The sequence below is a fragment of the Ciconia boyciana genome, chromosome 22 (genome assembly GCF_034638445.1).
Source record: "Ciconia boyciana chromosome 22, ASM3463844v1, whole genome shotgun sequence".
Lineage (NCBI taxonomy): Eukaryota > Metazoa > Chordata > Aves > Ciconiiformes > Ciconiidae > Ciconia > Ciconia boyciana.
In genome coordinates this window covers 873,213-896,107 of record NC_132955.1, presented here as the reverse complement: position 1 = coordinate 896,107, position 22,895 = coordinate 873,213, and the positions used below count along the sequence as shown (strand labels likewise).

At 50.0% G+C, this 22,895-nt stretch overlaps 2 protein-coding genes and 1 long non-coding RNA gene across 5 annotated transcripts; 2 read left to right on the top strand and 1 right to left on the bottom strand.

Annotated features, from left to right (window-relative positions):
* The first annotated feature begins 46 nt into the window (after positions 1-46).
* On the top strand, positions 47-11,904 carry ODAD4 (outer dynein arm docking complex subunit 4). Its single transcript, XM_072886040.1, has 12 exons — positions 47-350; positions 935-1,066; positions 1,396-1,549; positions 3,534-3,595; positions 4,625-4,781; positions 5,782-6,006; positions 7,011-7,218; positions 8,737-8,823; positions 9,042-9,238; positions 9,435-9,535; positions 10,356-10,434; positions 11,317-11,904. Exons 1-12 carry the CDS (start codon positions 96-98, stop codon positions 11,538-11,540), a joined length of 1,881 nt encoding a protein of 626 aa, XP_072742141.1. The 5' UTR covers positions 47-95; the 3' UTR covers positions 11,541-11,904.
* LOC140662556 (uncharacterized) lies at positions 773-14,110 on the bottom strand. Of its 2 annotated transcripts, XR_012046111.1 has the most exons (6): positions 13,515-14,110; positions 13,277-13,358; positions 10,072-10,122; positions 8,948-9,165; positions 5,850-8,426; positions 773-991 (listed from the first exon to the last, which is right to left on the bottom strand). It is a non-coding gene; the product is annotated as an uncharacterized lncRNA (long non-coding RNA). The 2 variants fall into 2 exon arrangements; XR_012046110.1 differs by lacking the exons at positions 8,948-9,165; positions 13,277-13,358; positions 13,515-14,110 and adding an exon at positions 11,665-11,888 and having other exon boundaries at positions 5,850-6,015.
* On the top strand, positions 11,951-18,927 carry CNP (2'',3''-cyclic nucleotide 3'' phosphodiesterase). 2 transcript variants are annotated; one of them, XM_072886062.1, is made up of 5 exons: positions 11,951-12,093; positions 14,424-15,093; positions 15,679-15,821; positions 16,406-16,721; positions 18,091-18,927. In XM_072886062.1, the coding sequence occupies exons 1-5, from the start codon at positions 12,091-12,093 to the stop codon at positions 18,207-18,209; spliced, it is 1,251 nt and encodes a 416-aa protein (XP_072742163.1). In that variant the 5' UTR covers positions 11,951-12,090; the 3' UTR covers positions 18,210-18,927. The 2 variants fall into 2 exon arrangements, with proteins under 2 accessions (XP_072742163.1, XP_072742162.1); XM_072886061.1 differs by having other exon boundaries at positions 16,406-18,927.
* The last annotated feature ends 3,968 nt before the right edge of the window (positions 18,928-22,895 follow it).

The following is a 22,895-nucleotide window of genomic DNA, read 5'->3' as shown; positions in this document are numbered from 1 at the left end:
TGCCGTGCCGTGCCGTGCCGCCTCGCTGGCAGGCCGGGGCCCGGGGAAGCCGCCACTGGGGCCGCGCTCGGGAGTACGGCAGCGGCGGCGCGGGAATGTGTGCCGCAGCGCGGGAAACCTCCCCGGGCGCGCCACCGCAACGTCACCGCCTGGGCGGGGCTTCCCGCCGCGCCGGAAGTCGGGCGGTTGCCCGGCAGCGGTTGCCAGGCGACGGCGGCGGCGGGCCGGCCATGGCGGCGGCGGCGGCGGCGGACACCGTGCCGGCCGGCACCTTCCCCAGCTTCATGACCGAGGGGACGCTGCTGTTCCGGCGGGGCGAGTACGACAAGGCCCTGGCCTGCTTCAACAACGTGAGGGTGCCGGGGCGCGGCCGGGGGGGTGAGGACTGCGGGCGGGGGGGCCCAAGACACCGAGGCGGCCCGGGGGCAGGAGGTGGCACTCGGAGGTGGCGGCCGCGAAGGGACGTGCGTGGCGGTGGCAGCCGGTGCACGTGGGGGCGGCTGGCAGAGGTGGCAGCACGAGGGGAGGGGGGACGTGGAGGAAGGTGGCACCCACGGCAAGGGGAGGTGGCAGCGTGAGGAGACGCGGCCCGGCGAGGTGGCGGCATGAAGGGAAGCGTCCCCAAGGGCGCCTGGGGGTCACAGCGTGACGGGAGGTGACACGCAGGGTGCTGCGTGAAGGGAGGGGGCAGCTCCTCTCTGGTGTGGGGGAGCGCTCAGAGGGGCTACGGCCTGGAAAGATGGGGATGCTGCAGCAGAGGGAATGTGTGAACATCAAGAGAACGTTTTATTCAGTAAAAATGTCGTGGTTTTATCCTCATCCATCATCGAGATCCGTGCTGGGACGGAGCAGGTTGCATCAAATATACGTGCTTGCATGTATTTGTGCTGTTGAGCCCAGCACTGATGACACATCCACGTCTGCTGTGTTCCAGGCACTGAAGCTGAGAGCAGGAGATAAGCACTGTCTAGTTGCCCGCTCAAAGTGTTACCTGAAACTCGGAGACACGGAAAATTCCCTGAAAGATGCTGAAGCTTCTCTCCAAAACGACAAAACATTCGCCAAGGTAAACAGCAGGAAGTGGGAAGAGTCTGGGGTAGCTGAGGACTGGTCTTTTATCTGTGAAACTCTGAAGGGCCTGGGAGACAGTATTGTGTAGAAACAGCTAACTCTAAACACACCCTTGACATTTTTATTGCTTCCAGAGAAGTGGAGGTGCGTAGTCAACAATTGAGAAAGGATCAACTCCTTTCTCAGTTCCAGGGCCGGATTTTATTGTATGCAGATTGCGATACCATAGGGGTCTCACTTCTGCCTAGCGGGGAGTTAACTGAGATCTCTGAAGCTTTTTTTTCTTCTTTTTTATTCTTTTTTTTTTTCCAAATGTCATTTTAGGGTCTTTACCAAAAAGCTGAGACATTATATACCATGGGTGATTTTGAATTCGCGTTAGTGTTTTATCATCGAGGCTACAGACTACGTCCAGAACTACAGAAGTTCAGGCTGGGTATCGAGAAATCCCAGGAGGCAATTGTCAACTGCATTGGAAGTAAGATGTTTCATTTTATGGCCCCTACAAGCGCAGCCGGCAGCTGTTCAGTGGGCAGCTGATGGCAAATTAGCTCTGCGAGTGACCCAAGGACCCTGCAACAACAGAGTCTCTTTGCTTCTGGATTCACGTGCTCAGTGGCTGTTCTCAGATGAAACCAGGAAGCACCAAAAAGAGCACAGCTCTGTTCTTTTTTCTTCTTCTTTTTTTGGCTGAATGCCTATTCATATACAGTGTCTAATAACTTCAGTTATGTAGGTAAACTATGACACTAACTTAAATTTCCAAAGTCACCATGAAAATGTTTTGGGTAATACAGAACAAAGCAGCTCATCTACTTACAGCCCTACTGATTACAGAATCAATTTTGAGATCTTTATCCTAATATTCAAAGTTCATAATGAAATTTGCCTTGCTACCTGAGACTGGCCTTCCTGAGATCCTGATTTTCCTCCAATTTACATTGCGTAAGACCAGTGAAACCATTGACTATTGCAATGGAGCCCTGCTTCCATCATTTCTGGCTTAGATCACAGAATGGAGACCTGCAGGAGACAGGAATGGCCAGTGATGTTCAAAGCGAACTGAAAACTTGCCCCTTTTCCCTTAGTTTTTCTCTTAGCAACGCTCTTGTACGCAGACAAGCATGGACAGGATGTGCACGCACTCAGGCACACAGACACACCTCAGCTGGGGCTGCCACCTTAGACACGTGGCTCACGAGGCTGCTGGGAAACCCGCCCAGCTAGTTAGAGACTGCTCAGGTGGATCCCGACAGCCTGTCCCTTCACGGAGCCAGGACACGGCCTGCTGCACACCCATACACGGAGGCCCTGGTCCTTGAGATATTTAAGTGCCTTACTCTCCCTGAAATCTGTTTCAAAACTTCAGTCCGCCTCCAGTGTCACAGATTAACTTCATGTCCCAGCTGCGTAAAAGCCCGAAGCTCTTTCATGTGTGATATTTAAAAAAACAGGGAAAGTTTCCAGATCTGGCTTGCTTTCCTCTGTTCCTGCTGCTTTCTTAGCTTAATAGAAATGCCTAGATATCTTTGCAACTCTCAGATGAAATGCTTGCCATGCTTGACATACTGAGCTAAGGGCTTTAAATGCCTTCAAGCATCTGGGCTGTAGGCAAATGAACAGATTAAAAACCAAGACGACATTTTTTTAATCAAGTGATAGCTCCTAGATGCAGGGGAAAAGAAGCAAGGAAACATGCTAGCATTTGATCTAGATGTTTAAATAGTTGGGAAATGCACACACATTAACAGGGCGCATCCCCAAAACTGCTTTACTGAATCTGCTTTGCTTGGCAGATTCAGAAATGCCTGCCTTCCGTGATACGCGTGTACTCGTATTGCTGACTTGGCCCAGTTGCCTTGCTGAAGGAAACCCTTCTACAACAGCATGCAAAGCTCTTTCCTTCCTTCTGACCAGGCCAAAACAGAGAGCTGTTTTTCACTCTTACTTCCACTGCCAGATTGCAATCTGAATAGCAGAACTGGATGTCAGAGTGAAAATGAAATTGGAGTTTTGCCCTAATGTCAGTGCACAAAAACTTAAAAAACCTAAAAAATAAACTTAAAAAATTGTTCTCTGGATTGCTGGAGATCCCTGTGCTTATGAGCTTTCCTTCCATTTTAAGCTTCAGCTGCGATCCCTCAGAAGAACCTGCCATCCTTTTTCTTCCTCCGTTTCCATGCAGGATGTAGCATGTCTCTGTAGGAAATCTGCACTGTGATGGGAGCCCCCTGGTGCCATGTGAAAAGAGGAATTAAAATCCCGAGAGGAGCTGCATCTATGAGCTGTATTCCCTGCTTACAGAACATACCAACATCCACACATTTAATGTGAAAGAATTAATAGAAAGCTTTATTTCAAATAGGACATTATAGGCTTGGCACGTTTATGGTCATTTTAATTTCTAAAGCCTCTGCACTGCTATTCTTGAACGCTAACAATTATTTTCTCTGTATTTGCAGGTCCATCCTCAGTTAAACTGGAGAATAAAGAGGATCTGTGCTTTATAAGCAGGCAGGCAGAGGTACAGTCTGAAGAGCTCTCACTTTAGAAGCTAACTAGAGTTATTATAATGCTAATACTTTCTGAAATAGGCAGTAGAGGATTAACAGTTTCTGCAGCAACATGGATGGGGATATGGCTGGTCTAGTGAAGTGCCTTCTGAGCGCAGGAAGCACACTGGTCTGTTATGAGAGTATTTATGCACCTGCTTTTAATGTAGTTCTGGTTCAAGCTACACAGAATTTAAAGGAGAAGGCAGAAGGGCAGGGAAGAGCAACCACGGAGAAACAAAGCCCCGTTTGAAATTTCTCTACCAGCCTGACTGTTTCTGTTGGGTGTTGCTGATCACCCATCAAAGGCTAATAAGTAACAGCACTGAGGTCGGAGCCAGGGTACATTTATCTACAATATTTACTTTGGTTTTACCTGATGTTTAAGGTTCACATTTTTGATAATGGACACTTTCTCGATTGCTTAATTTTGGGGTGGTCCACTGAAGTAGTGCCTCGTTCCTCCAAGATGCCAAGCCACATTTCCCTTTGAAGCCAGGGCAGTGAATGCTCATTGCTTCTTTCAGCTGGAATTACAGGTACTCAGTGGTAAAAATAATTTATACAAAGGGACCTAAAGATTAGCACTGTAATTGTTGGGATTTTGGATGTGAAACTTTAGAAATACCCTCCTGACGTTTCAGAAGCCCTGGCTGTTACAGCCTCTGTTTGTTTGACTGTGGACAATTAGACCTGCCTTTCCCACAGCCTTAACGTCCTCCCACAGCACTGACCAGGAAGCCCTCCGGAACAGGACAAGACACTGGGGCAGAACTAATTCCTGCTCTTACTATAATGCTGTCCTAACTATCCTGTTCTTGGAAGCGAGGGAGCACAATTGGGTGCAAAATGTCAGTTGCTCATGACCAAAGCAATTGGTGAGACACTGACTTTTTGCTTTTATTTAAAAAATAAGGTGCCATACATGGAGTGTAAACAGAATTCTGCTAATTCTAGTGTTCCCCACTAATCTCCCCCAACTTCCTTTATTTTTGCTGTAGAGTAAAACAGCAAATCAGAAACTCCAAATCAAACTGACTAAGGATCAAAAATGGACAAGGAAACAGGAGCGTGTGAGGAATCCAAAAACAGAGCGACAGCTTCTTGGAGAGCTTTATGCTGACAAGGCCTACCTAGAAAAGTTGCTCCAGGATGAAGGTTTTTCTCCATTGTATTTAACTAAACGTTCCTTCTAAGCAGGTTCTTTTTCTTCTTCTTCTTTCATATCCCTATGACTACTCTTCCTTATTTGTCTCAGAGCTCACATAGCACATACTGCTCGCAGTGGTCATGAGAGAGGCAGGTGTCTGGAGAGTACAGGTATTTTTTAAGCCAGTTCTACCTTCATAACTATGTCTGAGCATATTTCCTTCCCTATTAAATGGCAGGCTTTTATAACAAATAACAAATCAACTCAAAGCAATCTGTGCTGATGAAATTAAAAGCAGAAACAGTATCATTATAAATTACTTAACTTCTGTCGTAATGATAAATTCCACTAACACTTGCATTAAGTGCACAGCATTGCTCATAAGACCGTAGCTCATTTGTGGTTTTGTTATAGATCAAGATGCAGGATTTGGAGAATTATCTTATTTTAGAACTAAGCAGAAAGGTGATTCCCTTCAGTCATTTTTCTAGGGAACTCTTTACCCAGTAATAGAGAAGTAATTAAGAATTTAGTCTACTCACAGGTTTTATGGTATTACTAGCATTAATAATACATGCGGGCTATCTGGTTTCCAGGCATGTAAAAGCCTCAATTTCCATCTTGCAGTCTAATCCACAACACTTTTCAAAGTGCCATTGCAGTACAAATGCCCCATACAACTGTTCTCTCCAGGAGGACGGGTGCTCGCTCATCACAGCTGGTCCCCATTGCTTGGGCCCCTTCTTGGCTCTTGTCAGCGGAGAAGGCAGCAACCACAGGGGCTGGGAACACCAGCTCTAGCTCACTCAAACACACAGAATGGGTCACAGCAAGCACCATGTCACAGCAAGCTCATCACATCAGTTCTGAGAAGCACTGAAGACTTTAATTTCTAGGACTATCTCTCTCTCAGAGCAGAAAAACATTCACAAGCAGTCTCCCACTGAAGTGCAGCTTCATCCATCACATACATTAATACTCTCCTGGGTTCTACTATCTTATTTTCAGATTTGATGGAGAGCACCATGAAGCAGGGGATCAAAGTAGTGGACCTGGTTTTGAGTGGTATTTCCTACCTGGACACACGCAGTGAATTCTGGCAGCAGCAGAAGCCTATTTATGCCCGTGTGAGAGAGCGCAAGCTCAGGCAGCAAAGGTGGATCCGGGACAAGAAACGAAAACCAGCGGAGGTTGGCAGATACATTGTGAAGAGTATGGAGGACATTGATATGTGTAGGTGTCCTGGCAGGAAACAGTAAGAAAATGACAATTGGCACGTGTAATTACTTGCTGCAGTAGTGCAAGTATTAACAAACACTAGTAAGCAGTTTTTGGGAAGCATTTGCTTTTGTATTCTTCACCTTTCCCAACACTTTCTTAGATACAGAATCCAACACATTTTTTTCTCAGCTTTTTCTGTACTTGAGGTCTTGCCGATTGGTTTTCAGGACACCACTTAGATACCAAAGCCAGGTAGGCCACTGCTGCATGCTTAGCAAATGCCTCTGGTCTGGTAATGAGAAGCTGTTTTATTGAGAGAATGCAGGCCACTGGAGTTAATAATTTCTATAGTCAAAAATACCATTGAAGAGAGATGAAGAAGCTGAAAAACAGTGGTCTGGAAGGAAGGAGTAATTCAGCCACTTCTGGTCTCTTTCTCTCTTCCTGTGCTACATATTTTACAAGCCAGGGAAGAGAATTTAGTCATCACTGAAATTCAGCTCTTTTAAGCTACAACAGCTCAGTGAAGGTAGTGTCAGAAACATCCTGCAGTCTAATTCCCACAGCACTGTAGGCCAGCTGGGTGCAATGAACAGAGCTCACCAGGAAAGTGCAAGGGGCTAATTTAGGAGATAAAAACCCAAGTACTGTAGCCAGAACTTCATCTCCAAGACCAGGCTGCCCTGCTGCAATAACTATGAGCTTTCAAAACCTTCAGACAACAAGCATCGTCCTCCTTTATTTTTCTTCAGCAAGCGTGAAGTGTTACCAGTCATTTCCCCTTACTTGCTGTGATGAAAGCGATTTCCAGCAGTGCCAGGGGGATGGTCAGAAGTACCATCTCCCAGGGGCAGATTTACTGGAGATTGGAGGGAGGAGTGTAGGAGAGGCATGACGAGTTAGGAGCTCTAGCCTTTGCCAAGCCTTGTCTGAGGCTTACACAACTGCACTTAGTCTTACTTTCCCAATATCACTGTGTCCACACAGTAGCAGTAAACTCTCCTCTTTGTCTCTAGTGCTGACTGGCGACTCCCCTGAAGAAAGCTGCAAGAAAGCTGAGCGTGTGCTCAAAACAATACAAGGGTGGTCAGATGATGAAGTTCCCAACAAGAATGAACTGATTGGAAACCTCCACAGCTGCATTGGGAATGCTCAGTTAGAGATGGGCCAGATGGAGGCAGCTCTGCAAAGCCATAAAATGGATCTGGAATTTGCCAGGCAGAAGTAAGTGCTGAGAAGTTCAGATGGATGGGGAAAAAGGAAAGTACCTCTGTTAAGATGTTTTAGCATCAGGTAATGTTGTAATTCTCACCTGGAGATTTAACAGGGCAACGCATTCAGACTCTGCCCGAGTACCATGGTCTCTAGTGGCTTCTTATCTTCACTGTTTCAAAATAAGGAGCCTGAAGCAGATTTTTAAAGGACCTAGACCACGTGACACATCTAAATCTCTGCTGAAGCAAAGCAAGAGAACACAAGTCCCAGTCTCAGCACTTTAGCCTCTAGTATACACTTCCTTCTCAGGAAGGTCAGGCTTTAAATTGCACAAGTTTTCTGCTACATTTTCTCTTAAAATCATTTGCATTCAAACCATGATAGCAGGCTTGAAATATTTATCTAAGAGGTACAGTTACCTGCCCATACAGAATGCATTCTGCAGCTCTTTCAGCTAAAACAGAATGAGCAAAATGTAGTCTTAAGATTTAGTAAGAGTTTTGCAAAGCTCTGAGAAAACACTGAATAGTTGCTTGAATTGAAGTTATTTTGGTTTTATTTTTGCCAATACTGCAGAGGGCTTTTAAGATGTAACGGACTTATTGTCTGTTGTTTTCACAAATCACTTTTAAAAATTAATACTGGTTTAAGAAATTTCTGCCTCTCTCCTGGTGATCTCCGCTCCCCAGTTATGCCAAATAAAGCTAACAATTGGCAGTAAAGAGGCGGGAATGAGATACATAATTTTACTACTTTTTAAAAGCACTATAAAGTTGCATTTAAAGGACAGAAACGCAGTGATGACTGGGGGGACCTTGCTCTCTGGTGGCTGGAGTTCGGCAGGGCAAGAGGAGACATTGTTAGTGACTCGCATTGCCCCCAGCGACGCCTTTATCTTCTTTCATCAGCTTTTTCATTTGTAAGGTAAGTGTAGTCAAAGCAGGCCACTTCTGAAGATGGGAATGAGGACTAATTAAGGAAAAAAGTCCACAGGCTACATTATTATAGAAGGAGCTGCCTCTAGCATGGGGCAAAGGCTCATTCACAGCGCTGGGAGCAGGGCCTGTTACCAGGAGTCTGTTGTAGGAGTCTGTAGACATATTGCAGACACGTTTTTGCGTCTTCACTTTCCTCTTGGACAGAAATCATCTATTAGTGCTAGGGACCTAGGAGCTGGCAGGGGACTTCCGTGGGACCCGCAAGGCAACAAAGGGAAACTGAGGCAAAGAAAAATGGGAAGACTTTCACAAGGACTGCCAGATTTGCATTAAAAAAATAGAACACAAAACTAAGCCCTTTTCCCCTGTGTCTTATGGGGTGCCAGTTGCCACAGCTGTAGATAAAACCAAAAACCTACCTTGATTTTATGACTTTCTGTCTGACATTGGTCCGTTACCTCTAATTCTCAACACTTAGCCTGAAGTTAAGTTGAGCACCAAAGAAAATACGTAAGGCTAAAGAAAGTGCTGACTGTATCAGGGACAAGACTATGTCAGCTACTATGATTTCTTTTTCTTTTCCATGCAGCAACCTGCCAGATGCCGTATCCAGAGCCCTTGATAACATTGGCAGAGTTTATGCCAGAATCGGCAAATTCCAGCAAGCTATTGACACGTATGTAATATTAGTAACAGAAAAGGCATAGGTGGTATTTTGAATTAAATAGACGACATCTTGTCAGTTTGTTTATTCATACTGCTAGCAAGGGGGGCTGTGAAATTTTTCATAACAACAGTACCTGGAACCCTTTGTTTATAGAATCAGTGGTTGCAATCATGACTGCACCTAGTGAGATTCAGTAAGTGTCTGCCTTTCTTACTCTCTGCTTGAAGTTGGGAGGAGAAGATTCCAATGGCAAAATCCAGCCTGGAGAAGACCTGGCTGTTCCATGAAATTGGCCGATGTTACCTCGAGCTCAATAAAGCTGAAGCAGCCCAAAATTACGGAGAGAAGTCCCTGCAGTCAGCAGATGAAGAGGGAGATGTTGAGTGGCAACTCCATGCTACTGTACTAGTGGCACAAGCACAAGGTAAAGGCGTTAGTACAAATTTTGCTCTAAGGGTGGAGACAGCCTGTCTGTTCAGCATCTCAGTGAAAGCATCTCTGTGATTTAACAGCCGAAGTAACTGTTCAGATCAAGACCTCTCATCGGAGACTTGCTTGGTTAACTATTGTTGTTCTCTTGATCTTGTGTTAAAACAGATGTTTTCATTTGTCTGTTACAGTAAAATTGAAGGATTACCAGTCTGCAATCATGAACTTTGAAAAAGCACTTGAGAAGGCAAAGCTTATTCACAATGAAGCTGCTCAAAAGGCCATCATTATTGTAAGTGGCTCGTTGCAAAGAGGAGAGAAGCTTGGGGCGGCATCAATAAGTTAGCTGTAACTATTGTCTAGCGTCCTGTGAATTGAGAAAACATCACTACATAGCTAGTGTCCTAAGAGGGGGAAAATGCAGCCTCTGAAGCAGTTTACCTATTAAAAGTTATGAAACCTCCTGGCTCAGAAAATTTAACCCCAGTTTTGAACCAGTCCAACATACACAAGGGTGAAGCCCTAGCCCTGCTCGGGTCAAGGGAAGATTTTCTTTTGACCTCCCTGGGGCAAGGATTCACACACAGCATACAGCGGTGCCTTCTCTGTGTTCAGTCGCTGTCAGCTGCTGATCACAGCTCACCCTTTTCTGGCCTCTCCAAAATATCCCAGAGAAACCACTTTGCATCAGACCATGGAAGAACACCCGGGCACAGCCAGCGACCCAGGGTAAAGCAGTCTGCATGTTCTGCTTTGACCCGCCAGCGGGTTGTGGGTGATCTGACCGCACCCAGCTTGCCAGGCAACAGTTACAGCACAGACACCTACCTATTTGGCGATCCCTCATGGGTGTCCAGAGCTCAGGCAGAGCCTGTTCTCCTGCCAGAAGAAAAATGATAGTGTGAGAAATGGAATCATCAGGGGAGGAGACACTTGATAAGGGATACTGACAGGTAGGAATCACTGCAGGGAGAAATGAAGCATGTCGGTGCAGAGAGTTTTACAGTAGGAAAGGACCAGGTAATGATAGCAGAAATGAAAAGAAAACAGGAAAAGCTTAGGTGTGTAACTGCATTTCTAGAGCTTTCATTAATACGCCATATCGCTTTCAGGCCTTAGATGATGTGAGCAAAAGCATCATTGAAGAGCTGAATGAAAGAAGAGAAGAAACGACAGTCTACTCTCTCAAAGGTAGTTGTCATTTAAACCTCTGCACCCCATAAATATAAAAATTCTCCACTTTCCATTTCTGGAGCACAGACCGAGGCATGGGAACAAAGCACCCCATTCCCAGGTAGCCAGCATCCAAATTTCTGGCCCATATTGCGTCCTCTGTTCTAGTACACAGTAGCAGGAATTAATTTATATGTGAAGCCATAGCGTAGTTACAATTTGTGGCCTCAGTGTTTTGGCAGCGAAGGCTTAAGCTTGAGCTGGTATAAACCGAAGTAAGCGATGTCAGGGCAGCCTTGATAACAGTGCAGGAGCCTGGTTTCACTCTTCGCTGCCATCCGTTTAAAAGCTGCGTTTAGTAACACTGAGAGCAGCTCCAGTGCGCGGGACGCAGTCAGAAGCAGAATGTGACCGTGAATAAAGGAGACCCGTAGCGTTGAGGCCTTCAAAAGCATCAGCTACATCTTAGAATTCACATAGTCTAGAAGTATGGATTTCCTTGCAAGTATCGAGTTAAAATCTTCCTACAAGTACCGCGTCCCTCCCGCTGCGCTCCCAGCTCGGGCCGTGCCCACCCCGAGCGATGCGGAGCCTGAGCAGGAGGTGGCAGCACTCCCCGAGCGTCCCCTGCGCCCCGGGCCCCCCGGCCGACCCCCCGGCCTCCGCCCGCGGGCCGGGAGACGGCTCCGGCGGCGGCGAGGTGCCTGCCAGCCCCCGCCGCCCGCTCCCCTCGGATCGTGCCGCTCGGCACCTTCCCGCCTCAGCAGAGCGGGTCTGGTGGACAGAAAACAGAGGGGAGCTTGCTCCTTGCGGTGATAGGGGCCAGGGGTCTTGCTGTTCTGCTGCCCCACTGATTTCTCAGTGCTGGGACTCGGTTTCAGATCGCTTTTTCCTCCCCAGATTACGATTTCAGCAGTGAAAACACAAAAGACGACAAGTCTGGCAAGTACGGAGAGAGAGGGGAAAGCGAACACGGCCCGGGGAGTCCAGAAGATGAAAAGCAAGAAGAGGATGCCGGGACCTGTAGGGAAGACCACGGCAACAATAAGGAAGGGGGAGAGGAACAAGAAGACGAGAAGGAGCGCAAAGGGGAAAAGCAGCGAGGAGACGGGAAGAAGAGCTAGGCGGCGGCGAAGGGCCGGACCGGCGCTGGAGCGGCGGGCGCGGCCCGGGGAGGCGGGCGGGAGTCCCGCGCCGCAGGCCTGGCGTTGCAAACAAGAGCCGTTCCCCGCAGCCGCTGTCTCGTACCCGCGGGCCCCGCACTCGCCGCTTCCCGCGCTGCCTCCCCTCGCCCGGCCCGGCGGCAGCCGCCCCGCCGCAGCCACCGCTGCGCGCCCACGCGTGGGGCCAGGCCGCGGCCAGCGCCGCTCCCTCCTCCCCCCCACCCCCGCCCCGCGCTGTCCCGGCGGGGACGCGAGCCCGCCGGGGCCGGCGCCTCCGCAGCGGCGAGCTCCCGGAGCGGAGAGCCGCGGGCCCCGGGCCCCGCCTGCCGCCGCCGGCCCGGCTGCCCCCGGGGGAGGGCCCGGCCCGGCCCCCCGCTCCCCCCGCGCCTGCGCGGCCGCGGGCGGGGCGGGCCCCGCGCTATGAAAGGGGCCGCGGCCGCGGCCGCCCCGCAGCCGTTTCCCCGCCGCGCCGCTCCGCACCGGCGGCCGCCCCGGAGCCGCTGCCCTCACCATGGTAAGCGGGGGGCCCGGGGCGCGCAGCGAGCGGGGCCGGGGCAGCCGCCCCTCCCGGGCGCGGGGTGCGGTTCCCGGAGGGGAGGGGAGAGGAGAGGAGGCGCCCGGCGGCATCGCCGACCGGGGGGCGGGGTGCAGCCGGGTCCCGGGAACGGTCCCCGGTCCCGGGAACGGTCCCCGGCCCCGGGGTCCCCGCGGTGGAGCCGGGGACGCAGCGGCTCCGTCCCGGGGGTCCCGGGCTGCCCCGGGCCGCGCTGAGGGCAGCCGGGGCACGACCACCTTGGACGGTGGGAGCATCGCTCCCTCCACGCGAGTCCCCGTCCCGCAGGGGGCCCGGAGACAAGCGGGGGCTTTGTGGGGCCGGCGGGGAGGGACGGGCCAGGGCCGCGGGCTCAATGGGGGATTGTCCGCCCGGGGAGCCCAGCGCTCCGCCGACGCGGGTCTCTGTGGGGCCATTGTCCGGCCGGGCCGTACGCGGCCCCGTCCCATGAAGGCCGCTATTATCCTCCAAGCTGGCCGCTAAACAATGGGGCCGGAGGGTGTTTTCTATTATTGTTCTTTTGTTCGCACGTTTGAAAAGCGGCCTCAGTTACTGCCATCCCCAGCAGCTGCCTTCAGCCGAATAGCTGGGCTGCCCCAGGCCCAGCCCTCGCTCGGCACTCGGGCCCGGCCGCAGGAGCAGCGAGGCCGGCCTGGCCCGGGCCGAACGTCCCCCTTGGCAAACGGGACCCTCACGCCGACTGCTTCCTCTCGTAATATGACTTGGGAGCCCCGAATCCACGAGGAAGCCGACGTGGGGGTCCCAGGAGAGCCGTGCGGCCCTCGCTCTTCGCGGGAGCCCGTTCATTCCCGCGGCAGGAGCTCCGCACCGGTGTCGGGAGCAGGCGCGGCTGCCCCGGTGTGCTCGGGGCTCACCGTCCCGGTGTGCTGCGCAGTAGCTGACCCCGGGGCAGGCAGCGCTGCCTGCCCAAGACGTCCACTGAAGCAGCGGGGGGTCCTGGTCCTGGTCCCAGGGCACTTTGGAACCAAAACCCACCTCCAAATTCTAGAATAAGGGATAGGAAAGTTGTTTTTTAAACAGTGCCTTCACCCTGCAAACAGGAAAGCTGTATTTTTCTGCCATGGGTAGAGCATTTATATAGAATGTAAAACCCCTCGATTTTTGCATCAAAGGCAACACTTACTCCTTCAGCATCACTCCCGTGGCCGCTGGCACAGCGTTCAGCTCGAGGGCGAGGGCTGGGCATGGGCTGGGCGAGGAGGCAGCTGGGGAGGGAAGGTGGAGAGTTCACATTGACCAAAAACCACCGGGCTGCCCCATTGATGCTATTGAAAACTCGCACAGTTGGAGAAATCCCTCGTTTCCTTCCAGTCCCGTGTTTGCCCAGGCCCTGCTGGGAATTAATCTGGGATTCCAGTTACCGGAGCTGCTGGCAGGAGGGGAGGAAACCCAGCAGCGCATCTCCCAGCTCTCGGGCTGCTGCCAAAGGCGGGCATTTCTTTTGGTGCTCGGAGGACTGGTTTCGCTTTCGTGTTCAGCTCAGCAGCTGCTGGGAGGGGGTTTGTCTTTACCGGAAGCAATTTCAGTTGCTCTTCATCGCAAGAGGAGCCCAAATTCCCTCCCCTGAGGCGTTCGGGGTGCTGTTGTTCAGTACAGCGTGAAGAAATGGCAGTTCTTAATGCGAGAGACGGCATCCTTGCAGACTTCACTCAGAAACAGCCTTTCCTGTGGGGACGGAGGATCCCTGAACAGACTTAAATGCCTTTGCGGTCTCTCTTATTCAAAGAAGCGAGGAGATTGCAGGAGCTGTCACACCCTGCTCGGACTTTCGTTTCCCCCTTTCAAGTGGAGTTCCCCGCAGCGCGCTGCACCCTTGTTATCCAGTAGCCACAAGCGTTTATTTAAGCATTCAGAAATAAATTTGACGCTTGCGATGCTCTGCCCGGGCTGTAGCTTTGTGGCAGCTCGTGGTGCCTGTGGAACCGCAGCTGCTGCCACGTGACGGGTGAAACTTCCCCTTCCCGGTCAGGCAGGACTGCAGCTGCCGAGGCCGGAGCCAGAGCCGCACCGGCAGCTCCTCAGGTCGGATGGACGGTGCCAGGGGGGTGGTGGGACAGGGCAGGGGGGTGGTGGGACAGGGCAGGGGGGTGGTAGCTGTGAGAGGTGGTTTAAGCCAAGCAGGGCAGCTGAGGTTAGGGGACGTGGGGGTAGAGACGTGCCCTCCACCCCTTCCTCCCAGTAAAGGTTCTCAACGGCGCGTGCTTGTGCAGCGTGAACACGCGATCTCTTGGGGTTGCTAGCCAGCAAAATATTTTCTTCTTGCATTTCAGAACAGAGGCTTCTCAAAGAAGAGTCACACATTCCTGCCTAAAATATTTAGAAAAATGTCTACTCAATCAGCGAAAGAAAGACCCGAAAGCTTGCAGTTCCCTTTCCTTGACGATGAAGATACCATCTCCACAGTCAAGGAGTCTAAAACCTTTTTTATCTTAAGAGGCCTGCCTGGCAGTGGGAAGTCCACTCTTGCCCAGGCTATTCAAGATAGGTATAAAGATGCCTGCAAGGTCATCTCTGTTGATAGCTATAAAATTACACCTTTAGTAAGAAGCACCATTCCTGAAGAGTACTCAAAGGTGGATGAGGATCTAGCTGAGTATTGCAAACGAGATATCAGCGTTATCGTTTTGGATGACACTCACCACGAGAGGGAACGACTGGATCAGCTCTTTGATATTGCTGACAAATACCGGTACAAAGTCATCTTTGCCGAGCCCAAGACCCAGTGGCGGATGGATTGCTTGCAGCTGAAGGAAAAGAATCAATGGAAACTGTCAGTGGAAGAGCTGAAGAAGATGAAGCCGAGCTTGGAGAAGGAATTCCTACCCATGTATTTTGGGTGGTTTTTGAGCAAAAGAAGTTCAGAGATCCTGAGGAAGGCTGGCCAGGCCTTCTTAGATGAGCTCGGAAGTCTCAAAGCCTTCAAAAAGGAGAGTAAATACTGTATGTATAGAAGTATCTTACCAAGTTCTTACTCTGTTGATGAAATGTTAACATTCAGCAAATGGAGCGAGTTTGGTCAGCTTCTAAAGGGAATTTCTAGTTAAAGTTAGCAACAAGAACAACTTTACAGGTACTAATCCATTTCCCATAGTTGACAAAGTTGCTGCTGTTAAGTAAAAATAAATGGAACGGTTTTTCCTAAGAAGCCTAGCTAGCTGTGACACTGCAGGGAGCTGGGTTCAGATGGCAGCAGCGTTGCGTCGGGTGGCTGGGCATCCCCTGGTCGCTGCGATGAGTCAAAGAGAAAAGGGAAAGACTGAACAGCCTCGTCCCTTGAGGGATTCGTACAACATCAAGGTTAAGACGAGCCACGATGATGCGCAGAAGCGTCTGTGTTCCAGCTCCATCCACTGTTAGCCGAGGTGGAAGGAGGAGTTTTACTTGCCCATCTAGTCCTTTTCAGCAGTAAGAAAGATGAAACATGAAGGACAGGCTGGTGAAGAAAGCTGAGATAGGACTTGGCCTCGTGGGGTGACATCAGGGGGATCACTTTTTGATAGTAATATTGTTTACCCATATTTGCAGTTGCTTCTGCTATTGAAGATCCCAAAATAAAAATAGATCTCACCAGCTACTTTGTGAAGAGGCCGCCCGGGGTCTTACACTGCACCACGAAATACACAGACTTTGGAAAAGCAGCTGGAGCCGAGGAGTACGCACAGCAAGAGGTGAGTACTGGGCGAGTACCCGGTGAGTACCGGGGCTCCGTCTGCTCCCCATGACTCCTGTCTCCCTCCGCCTTCCCAGCAGGGGATCCGCAAGCCTCTCGGGGTGGGCTGGGGACGCGGCTTTGCTTGGAGCCGAGAGTGTAACTGTAGGGACAGTCAGTACGTCCACGTGGCCTGTGCAATAGAGAAGTCGTAATTGTGGGGAGATGGTGACTTCCTTTTGGTTTCCAAACAAAATACTCCTTCCCCATCCCCCCTGACTTCCAGCACCATCGCCAGTAGCTTGATTTGAATGACGATAAATTACAGTATTTGCACTTCCAGCTAAACGATTTCAAAACAGATGAGCCCAGGTTAAATATTGGAATTTGTGAAGGGAAAAGATGTAACCAGCTCTGAATTCATGGAGCGGGAACTTCAGGCTGTGATCTTCCACTTGTACACAGTGTTTCAAATAAAGCGAGAGCTCCCATGACCAGCCAGGACCCCGAGCGTGTGGACAGTAACGCCAGCCACACCGCTGTAACTCCCCCGTCTGCAGTCAGTCAGAGCTGTGTTCTGGACTTGTCTCCCTCTTCTCCCAGGCTGTGAAGACTTCCTACGGCAAAGGCTTCACCTTGTCCATTTCTGCTCTGTTCATCACAACAAAAACTGTTGGTGCTCGTGTAGAGCTGAGCGAACAGCAGCTGCTGCTGTGGCCTGGAGACGCCGATAAGATCCTCCCCACCGACAACCTCCCGAAAGGCAGCCGGGCTCACATCACCCTCGGCTGTGCCAACGGCATCGAAGCGGTCCAGACTGGGCTCGATCTGCTGGAGTTTGTGAAACTGGAAAAGGCAGGGAACAAAGGGGATGAAGTGGGGGAGATTGGAGGAGGGAAACTGCTGTATTTTGATAATGGTATGTGGATGCTCATGCTTTCTAAAAAGATTGATGTGAAGGCAATATTCTCAGGTTACTATGGAAAAGGAAAACTCGTGCCAACGCAGAGCACCAACAAACGGGGCTCTGCTTTTAGTTCCTGCACCATCATCTAGGAGCATGGGCAGGGTAGCTTATTTGTTTGTTGGTTTTTAAAAGGCAAGTAACTCCTGTAACCTTTAAAAGTGTAAAGAGAAATAATTCTACCTTTACTAAAGTAAGCCCTTTTGCCAACCCCAGCGGGAAGCCTCTCTGGGGAGAGAGTTTAGTGGCCTCGGAACAAGGAAGAAAACAAGCAACTCTTGACTGACAAAGGAACACAGTCACATAACTGATGTCAATAACTGAAGTGCTGCCGAGTGTGTCTTAAAGGAAGAGTTTTGGAGAGAACTAGCCAGGGTGGTCTGCTTGTTTTCTTCCTCAGAGGAAGATCTCCTACGGTCTTTTATAGCATCCCTATGAACCACAATCGTTAGATCTCTACACGTCAGTACCATAAGCAGTGGCAGACCAAAGCCCGTACAGAACTGGTCTGAAGCCCAGCGGTGTGAACTGCGTAATGTCTCTCCCCTTCTCCCCCACCCGAGGGACTGACATCAGTCATTCTGGTAGCCAAGTTGCCGGGTAAAATCCAGCAAGACCCAGCGGTGGATGAGTTGTCAAGCGTGGCAGTTGCTAACAGTTCAGCCCATAAGCAGAGAACTTGCAGAGGGCAGCAGGGCATCTGACGGCCTCGATCAGAGGTCGGGCCCACAGTCCTGTGGCCGGCCAGCCGCGCTCTACCCCAAGTCATGTTCGCTGTTTGCATGCGAACGCTTCCTTCGTTGCAGGGAAGGGACATGCTGGGGAGCGTCAGAAGGAAGGCACGTTGCCAGATGATGTCTTAAAGAGCATCACGGACTTGGGGGGAAAAAAGTCACAGAAAGGGAAACAAGTGAAAGAGGAGGAGAGGCATTCAGTTCCCGTAGCGTGGCTCCAGTCACTTCACAGGTCAGAGTGGGCTGGACCAAGCACTGCCCAGTGTCCTTGTCCTGTAGGGAACAATCCTGCCTTGGCAGGGAGTGGAAGAGATGAACTAATGTCTTTTCCATCTTATTTTATAGAAACTAAAATCATGTCTGAAGTATAGAACTGTACTTCATGCAAGATTTTACTACTTTTCTCTAATGCACTTGAATGTTAAAAGTTAGGCTGGCAGTAACATTGTAATTTAGGAAGTAAGTGGAGGTCTCGTAACTGCGTAACTTAAGTCTGCTCAAACCTAAACCAGTGGCTGGAAAAAAGGTTAATGATCGAGCACTTCTGTTAAGTCTGTTTTATTGCACCTTCTGTTTTTGCTCTTTGCCAGACCGTCTGCCAGGTGGTCAGCGGATCCGCGGTCGCTACTTTACTGTAACACAAAGCTCAACTAACGGATTCAGGTCAGCACACCAGTTTAAACTCATGCTATGGCTCGGCGTTTGGTGAACTGCATAGTGAAACTAACCCTGTATTAATATATGTAAATACTTACTGTGTTTGACAAGTGCGTGCTGGGCTCGTATCTGTAACGGAGCTGTCGTGGGTGCAGCTTACCTGTAGCTGGGTGCGCACTGAAACCATCCTGGGGGAAGCGCAACGCTGCCTGTGCAAGAAGCATTTCTCCTCGGAATGCTCAAAACAAAAGCAAGGAGCGGTTTGGGGCTAATCTGGTAAACTCTCTGCAAGCTTACCAATAAAGCAAAGTACTTCTGGGGTTTCAAAGAGATGGATGACAACAAATTCTCCTTGTAACATAAAAAAGTTATCTATCTACACCCCCATAGCACCTGTAATCCTCCCTTACCTTCAACGGAGAAACCCTTGCTAGCTTCTGCACCGGCAGAGGGGCCAGCGCCCGATGCTCCGCTTGGGCCTTTCCTAACGGAAACCGCACACGGGTTTCATCCATCAAAACTTCAAAACCGCGTTTACCCGCGCCTGCCCAGGACGGCTGCTGTGGGAGCGTGGGGGCACGCGGCCCCCCTCTCCCTCCAGCGCCCCGGGAACAGCCCAGTGCTCCGGATCACATCCGGCACCGAAATGCACAGCTGGAATATCTTGTTTATTTGCCTGTTCAAGAACAACAGTGAGACTGTCGTCATTTAAGTTTTTATTAGTTTGTACATCATATACAGTTTATAATAAAGTAAACCAATTGCATATGGTTTTGCTTCAGTCTGTGATATTCTTCATATAAACACATCATTATGAATTATGCCTAATGAAGTAAACAACAAATATTCACATTTTTACCATTCACATCCTAGAAAGGTAAGGGTCCAAAGAGGGACAGTGTTCACACCGATGTGGAGCCCGTCTTGGAGAGGATGACGTTTGGCAAAGCGATGGGGAGAGTGATTGCTCCATGCAATACGCCTTTCCTCCCACCGGAAAGGTTAAGATATTTACACTGAGGTAAACATTCAGAATTTCAATTCAGATAAATACTGCAGCACAGGGGCTAGCGTCCTCTCCAAGGTGGCTTCACATCGGCGTCTGGTTTTGTCTTGACTACTCCTTAAGGTCGTTACAACAAAGCAGATATGCATGCAGTGAAGGTGCTCGGTTTCGCACTCGGCCCCTCCAACATCGCTGCACCCGATTTTCTCTTTTGAAGCACGAGCTATTAAGTGAACGCAGGGAGGAAGATGGGGTAATCGACGTGAGATTGGCTACGCCAGAACCGCAGCCCAGCTGCACACCCAGCCAGAGGCAGCGTCCCAGCTCTCCCACCAAACGCCTGCCTTCCCGAGCCACCCCGATCATGCCGAAGCCCTAGCTCAGTAACACCGCATTGCAGACGATGCCTCGTCTCGGCACCCCGCTCGCGTTTCATACCAGAGCTTTCTTCAGAGGTCGGATCTACGCTAGAGTGCGAACTCGCCTAGCACTACTCCAAGAAGAAGGGATAATCCTGTCCCTGACTCTGCAGGAGCGGGGGAAGCCAGGGTACGTCGAGGAAGGCCAAAGCGTTGCGCATTGTCTTTCAAAGCCAAGCACAGGTCCTGCTGCCCTGCCAAGCAGGGGCAATAGGGGCGTCTCCAGAATACAGCACGGCTGCGTGCGAGCGGCCTCCGGGAGACGGAGGTCGCAGAACGGCTGCGATCCGGTCTGCCGCCTTGCAGCCCCAGTTACAGCACTACTGCAACGGCCCGAGATGGAGCTCAGCGCTGCTCGGAGAAACTCGGGTAGGTGCAACACACGAGCTGTCCTTTCCCCCCAGGAAAGGGGAGGGGAGGGTACAAGGCACAAATTTAAGGGGGATGAAAACCATCCACTTGAAGATAAGTGAATACCTTTAGTTATTACTGAAACTGAGGAAGTAATTTTGAAAGAAGAGCAAACCACTGGGTGGTCCAAATGCTTTGGTCATTCAATTGGCTGAAGAGCGATTCGGCCGAGCGCAGCCCTCCAGCGCGCAGCCAGCTCGGAGACCGGCGCTCGCGGGTGGGCACAAGAGCTGAGCCAGCTTCCGTATCAGAAACGAAGCAACAGCCCAGCAGCTTTCACTCGGTATCCCTGTCAGATACTGAAAGCTGAGGGACTTGCAATATTCCATGGATAATAATACTGTTGTCCCTCAACATTTTTTTTCTTTCTCCTTTTTTCCCCCCCAGTTGGCATTCATGTATTTACAAAACAGTCAGAAGCCTTTAGCACTAAGGATCCAGCTTTACAGCAACACTTCCAAGTTCACAAACAAAACCGTGTACTTTCCTATGTAGCATGTGTAGCAGAAACAACGAAGAGCCTGTCAAAGTGGGCAGCCAGAAGCATTTTAATGGTCTTTACAGCTGATTTCAAGTCCAGGTTCAGTGTATCTGGAAAGCACTCTCAATACTCCCCCACAAAAGGTGGGGCTGACACAGCATCAGATTTGTAAAGTAAATCCACACAAGAAAAAACACACCAGGCTTTGGGGCCTAGAGGTCAGACCACTGTACATGCAAGTATCTCTCACACACTAACATTGCTGATGCATGTTTTCATTTTTAAAGCATGAAATTGCTTCCCTTTTAATTTGAAACTATCCCTACAGCAGCTCAGACACCACAAGTATCATGATTAGGCAAAAAAAACCATCAGAGGGAAGGCGTAATAGTCAAACAATTCCTCTTCTCCTCGTAAACACCGTAGAGTCACAACAACAGAGCCTCGCCTCACACGCTTGGTCTGCCGAGAGCCACGCTCCCCACACGCACGCAATTTTCCCTGTAGTTTACAACTTTCACAGAGGAAGCCGACAGCTACTCTGTCAGTTATCGAGCTGTTCAACAGCAACGACTTCCAGCACGTCTGCTAAAAGATCCCTCCCTTACACACCAGCCTGCTCCGGCTTTCAGCCAAGTCAGCTCTGCTCTCGCTGGGTACTCCCCATCAGCAGGAGCTCTCCCAGCACCAACCGTTCCCCTTCGGAAACACCGCGCGGGAGCTGGCAGGCCGAGGGGTGAACGTGCACCACGCAGCCAAAGCTGCTCGGCCTCTGTATTTCGGGCTGTTCACCAGGCAGATCTGGGCACGGGGGATTCTGCGCACGGAAGAGTCTGGGGGCATGTTTAGGTACATTTCAGGGTTAAGTATTGAGGCTCCTTTTGCTGTTATGCCAAAAAATAAACCTTTCGATAATTGCAAAGACTGACTTCCAAGAAGAGAACTCTTTTCGTTAAAAGGAAGGGCTCTACCATCGGTTTCTTCCACTTGCCAAGTTCACGTGGTGGCCTACAGTCACGCCAAAGGGAAGAGCACGCTTCTAAATAAGGCTCGATGCACGTATGTCCCACTGCGCTTGTGCTTCAAGGTATCACCTACAGCAACCGCCTCCTATCACCTCCATTAGCTCTCTATCACTCTCGAAAAAGCACAGGCATAATACCACTTTAAGATACTTACTCATTATCTCTGTGGCAAATTCCTACGTCTGGTAGCTCCTATGGAGCCGAAGGAACCCAGGGAGGCCCGTGGAGTGGTAGCAGCTAGAAAAATGGCACTAAGGTTCCCTGTGGCTATGTGCAAAACACAACCCATGCATAATGTTCTGGAACTACCGAGTGTGAAAGGCAACGTTTCCAGCAATGCACATCTAAGCAGATTTTTTCCAAAAGAAACAAGAGTCCCGCATCTCCAAGCCGTGCTAGGACACGCTGGAGGTTCCAATGCCTCCGCACCTCTGCCTCGGGGCACTGCTGCTGCTGTCCTGAGGTAACGGGAGAGCCACCGAACGCTGCTGCAACCCCAGCGCTCTGCGCGAAAGGGAACGCGTGTTCGCCTTCACTTTGAATCACATAATAACGCTCCTTAGAAAAGTCTTGGCACTCACCATATTAATATTTAACTACATTAAATCATGCATTCATGTACAGTTTTATAAATATCTGCTGTATACATTTTCTCTCTCGGAAGAAAAAGCCATTTCACTTCTGTCGTCCAAGGAACGGTCTCATTCAAAGTTGGGAGAGAAGGAAGCCTGTCGTACTTAACTGGGGGGAGTGGGAAATAATAACAAAAGCCACTGACAAATCAAAGACTGAGAAAAGTCCGAACTGTACAGTAACATCAATACACACAGGACAAGACATGGTGAATCCAGAATGCCACACTAAAACAAGTCCTGTAAACTCTGATGTACAAGTGCCATGAGAACTGGAGAAGTATCAATATGCATAGACCAGTATTTCAGCTCCCCAGGTATTTACCATTTCAGAGTCTGAAAGATGCTAGGATCTTATTTTGCTTTCAGTGCAATCCGGGTAAGTCCATCACGTTACACTGGTGCAAAGGAAGTTAGAATAAATGTTGTAGAGTCTATTTTTGGAAATATTACTCAACATTGGCTCATTTTAAAAGCTGACTTCCGAGTGAGTTATAAAATACTTCCTTTATTCTGCAGTACTAGAATTTAAGCCCTTAAATCTTCCCTCTATGAAAGCAGATTGTCAAAGATTCTGACAGAGCACAACCACAGGACTGTAGGACTCGGCGGCGGCAGCACCACGACACTATTGCAACTGTTGGAAATGAAGTTAACTTGCATTGCGGTCTAGCAACTCTGTCCCACTGAACAGGACAAGTACAGCCCTCAAAAGGAAGGAAGACACAGATGTTAGCATTCAAAGTAATCATTTCATGCAATGA

Excerpts from the sequence above, each read along its gene's own strand:
- CNP (XM_072886061.1), top strand. Across the intron at positions 15,094-15,678 it reads CAAAAAGGAGAGTAAATACT|TTGCTTCTGCTATTGAAGAT; the intron begins GTATGTATAGAA and ends CCATATTTGCAG. Across the intron at positions 15,822-16,405 it reads AGGAGTACGCACAGCAAGAG|GCTGTGAAGACTTCCTACGG; the intron begins GTGAGTACTGGG and ends CTCTTCTCCCAG.
- ODAD4 (XM_072886040.1), top strand. The coding sequence starts at position 96 with ATGTGTGCCGCAGCGCGGGAAACCTCCCCGGGCGCGCCACCGCAACGT. Across the intron at positions 1,550-3,533 it reads AATTGTCAACTGCATTGGAA|GTCCATCCTCAGTTAAACTG; the intron begins GTAAGATGTTTC and ends CTGTATTTGCAG. Across the intron at positions 10,435-11,316 it reads GACAGTCTACTCTCTCAAAG|ATTACGATTTCAGCAGTGAA; the intron begins GTAGTTGTCATT and ends TTTCCTCCCCAG.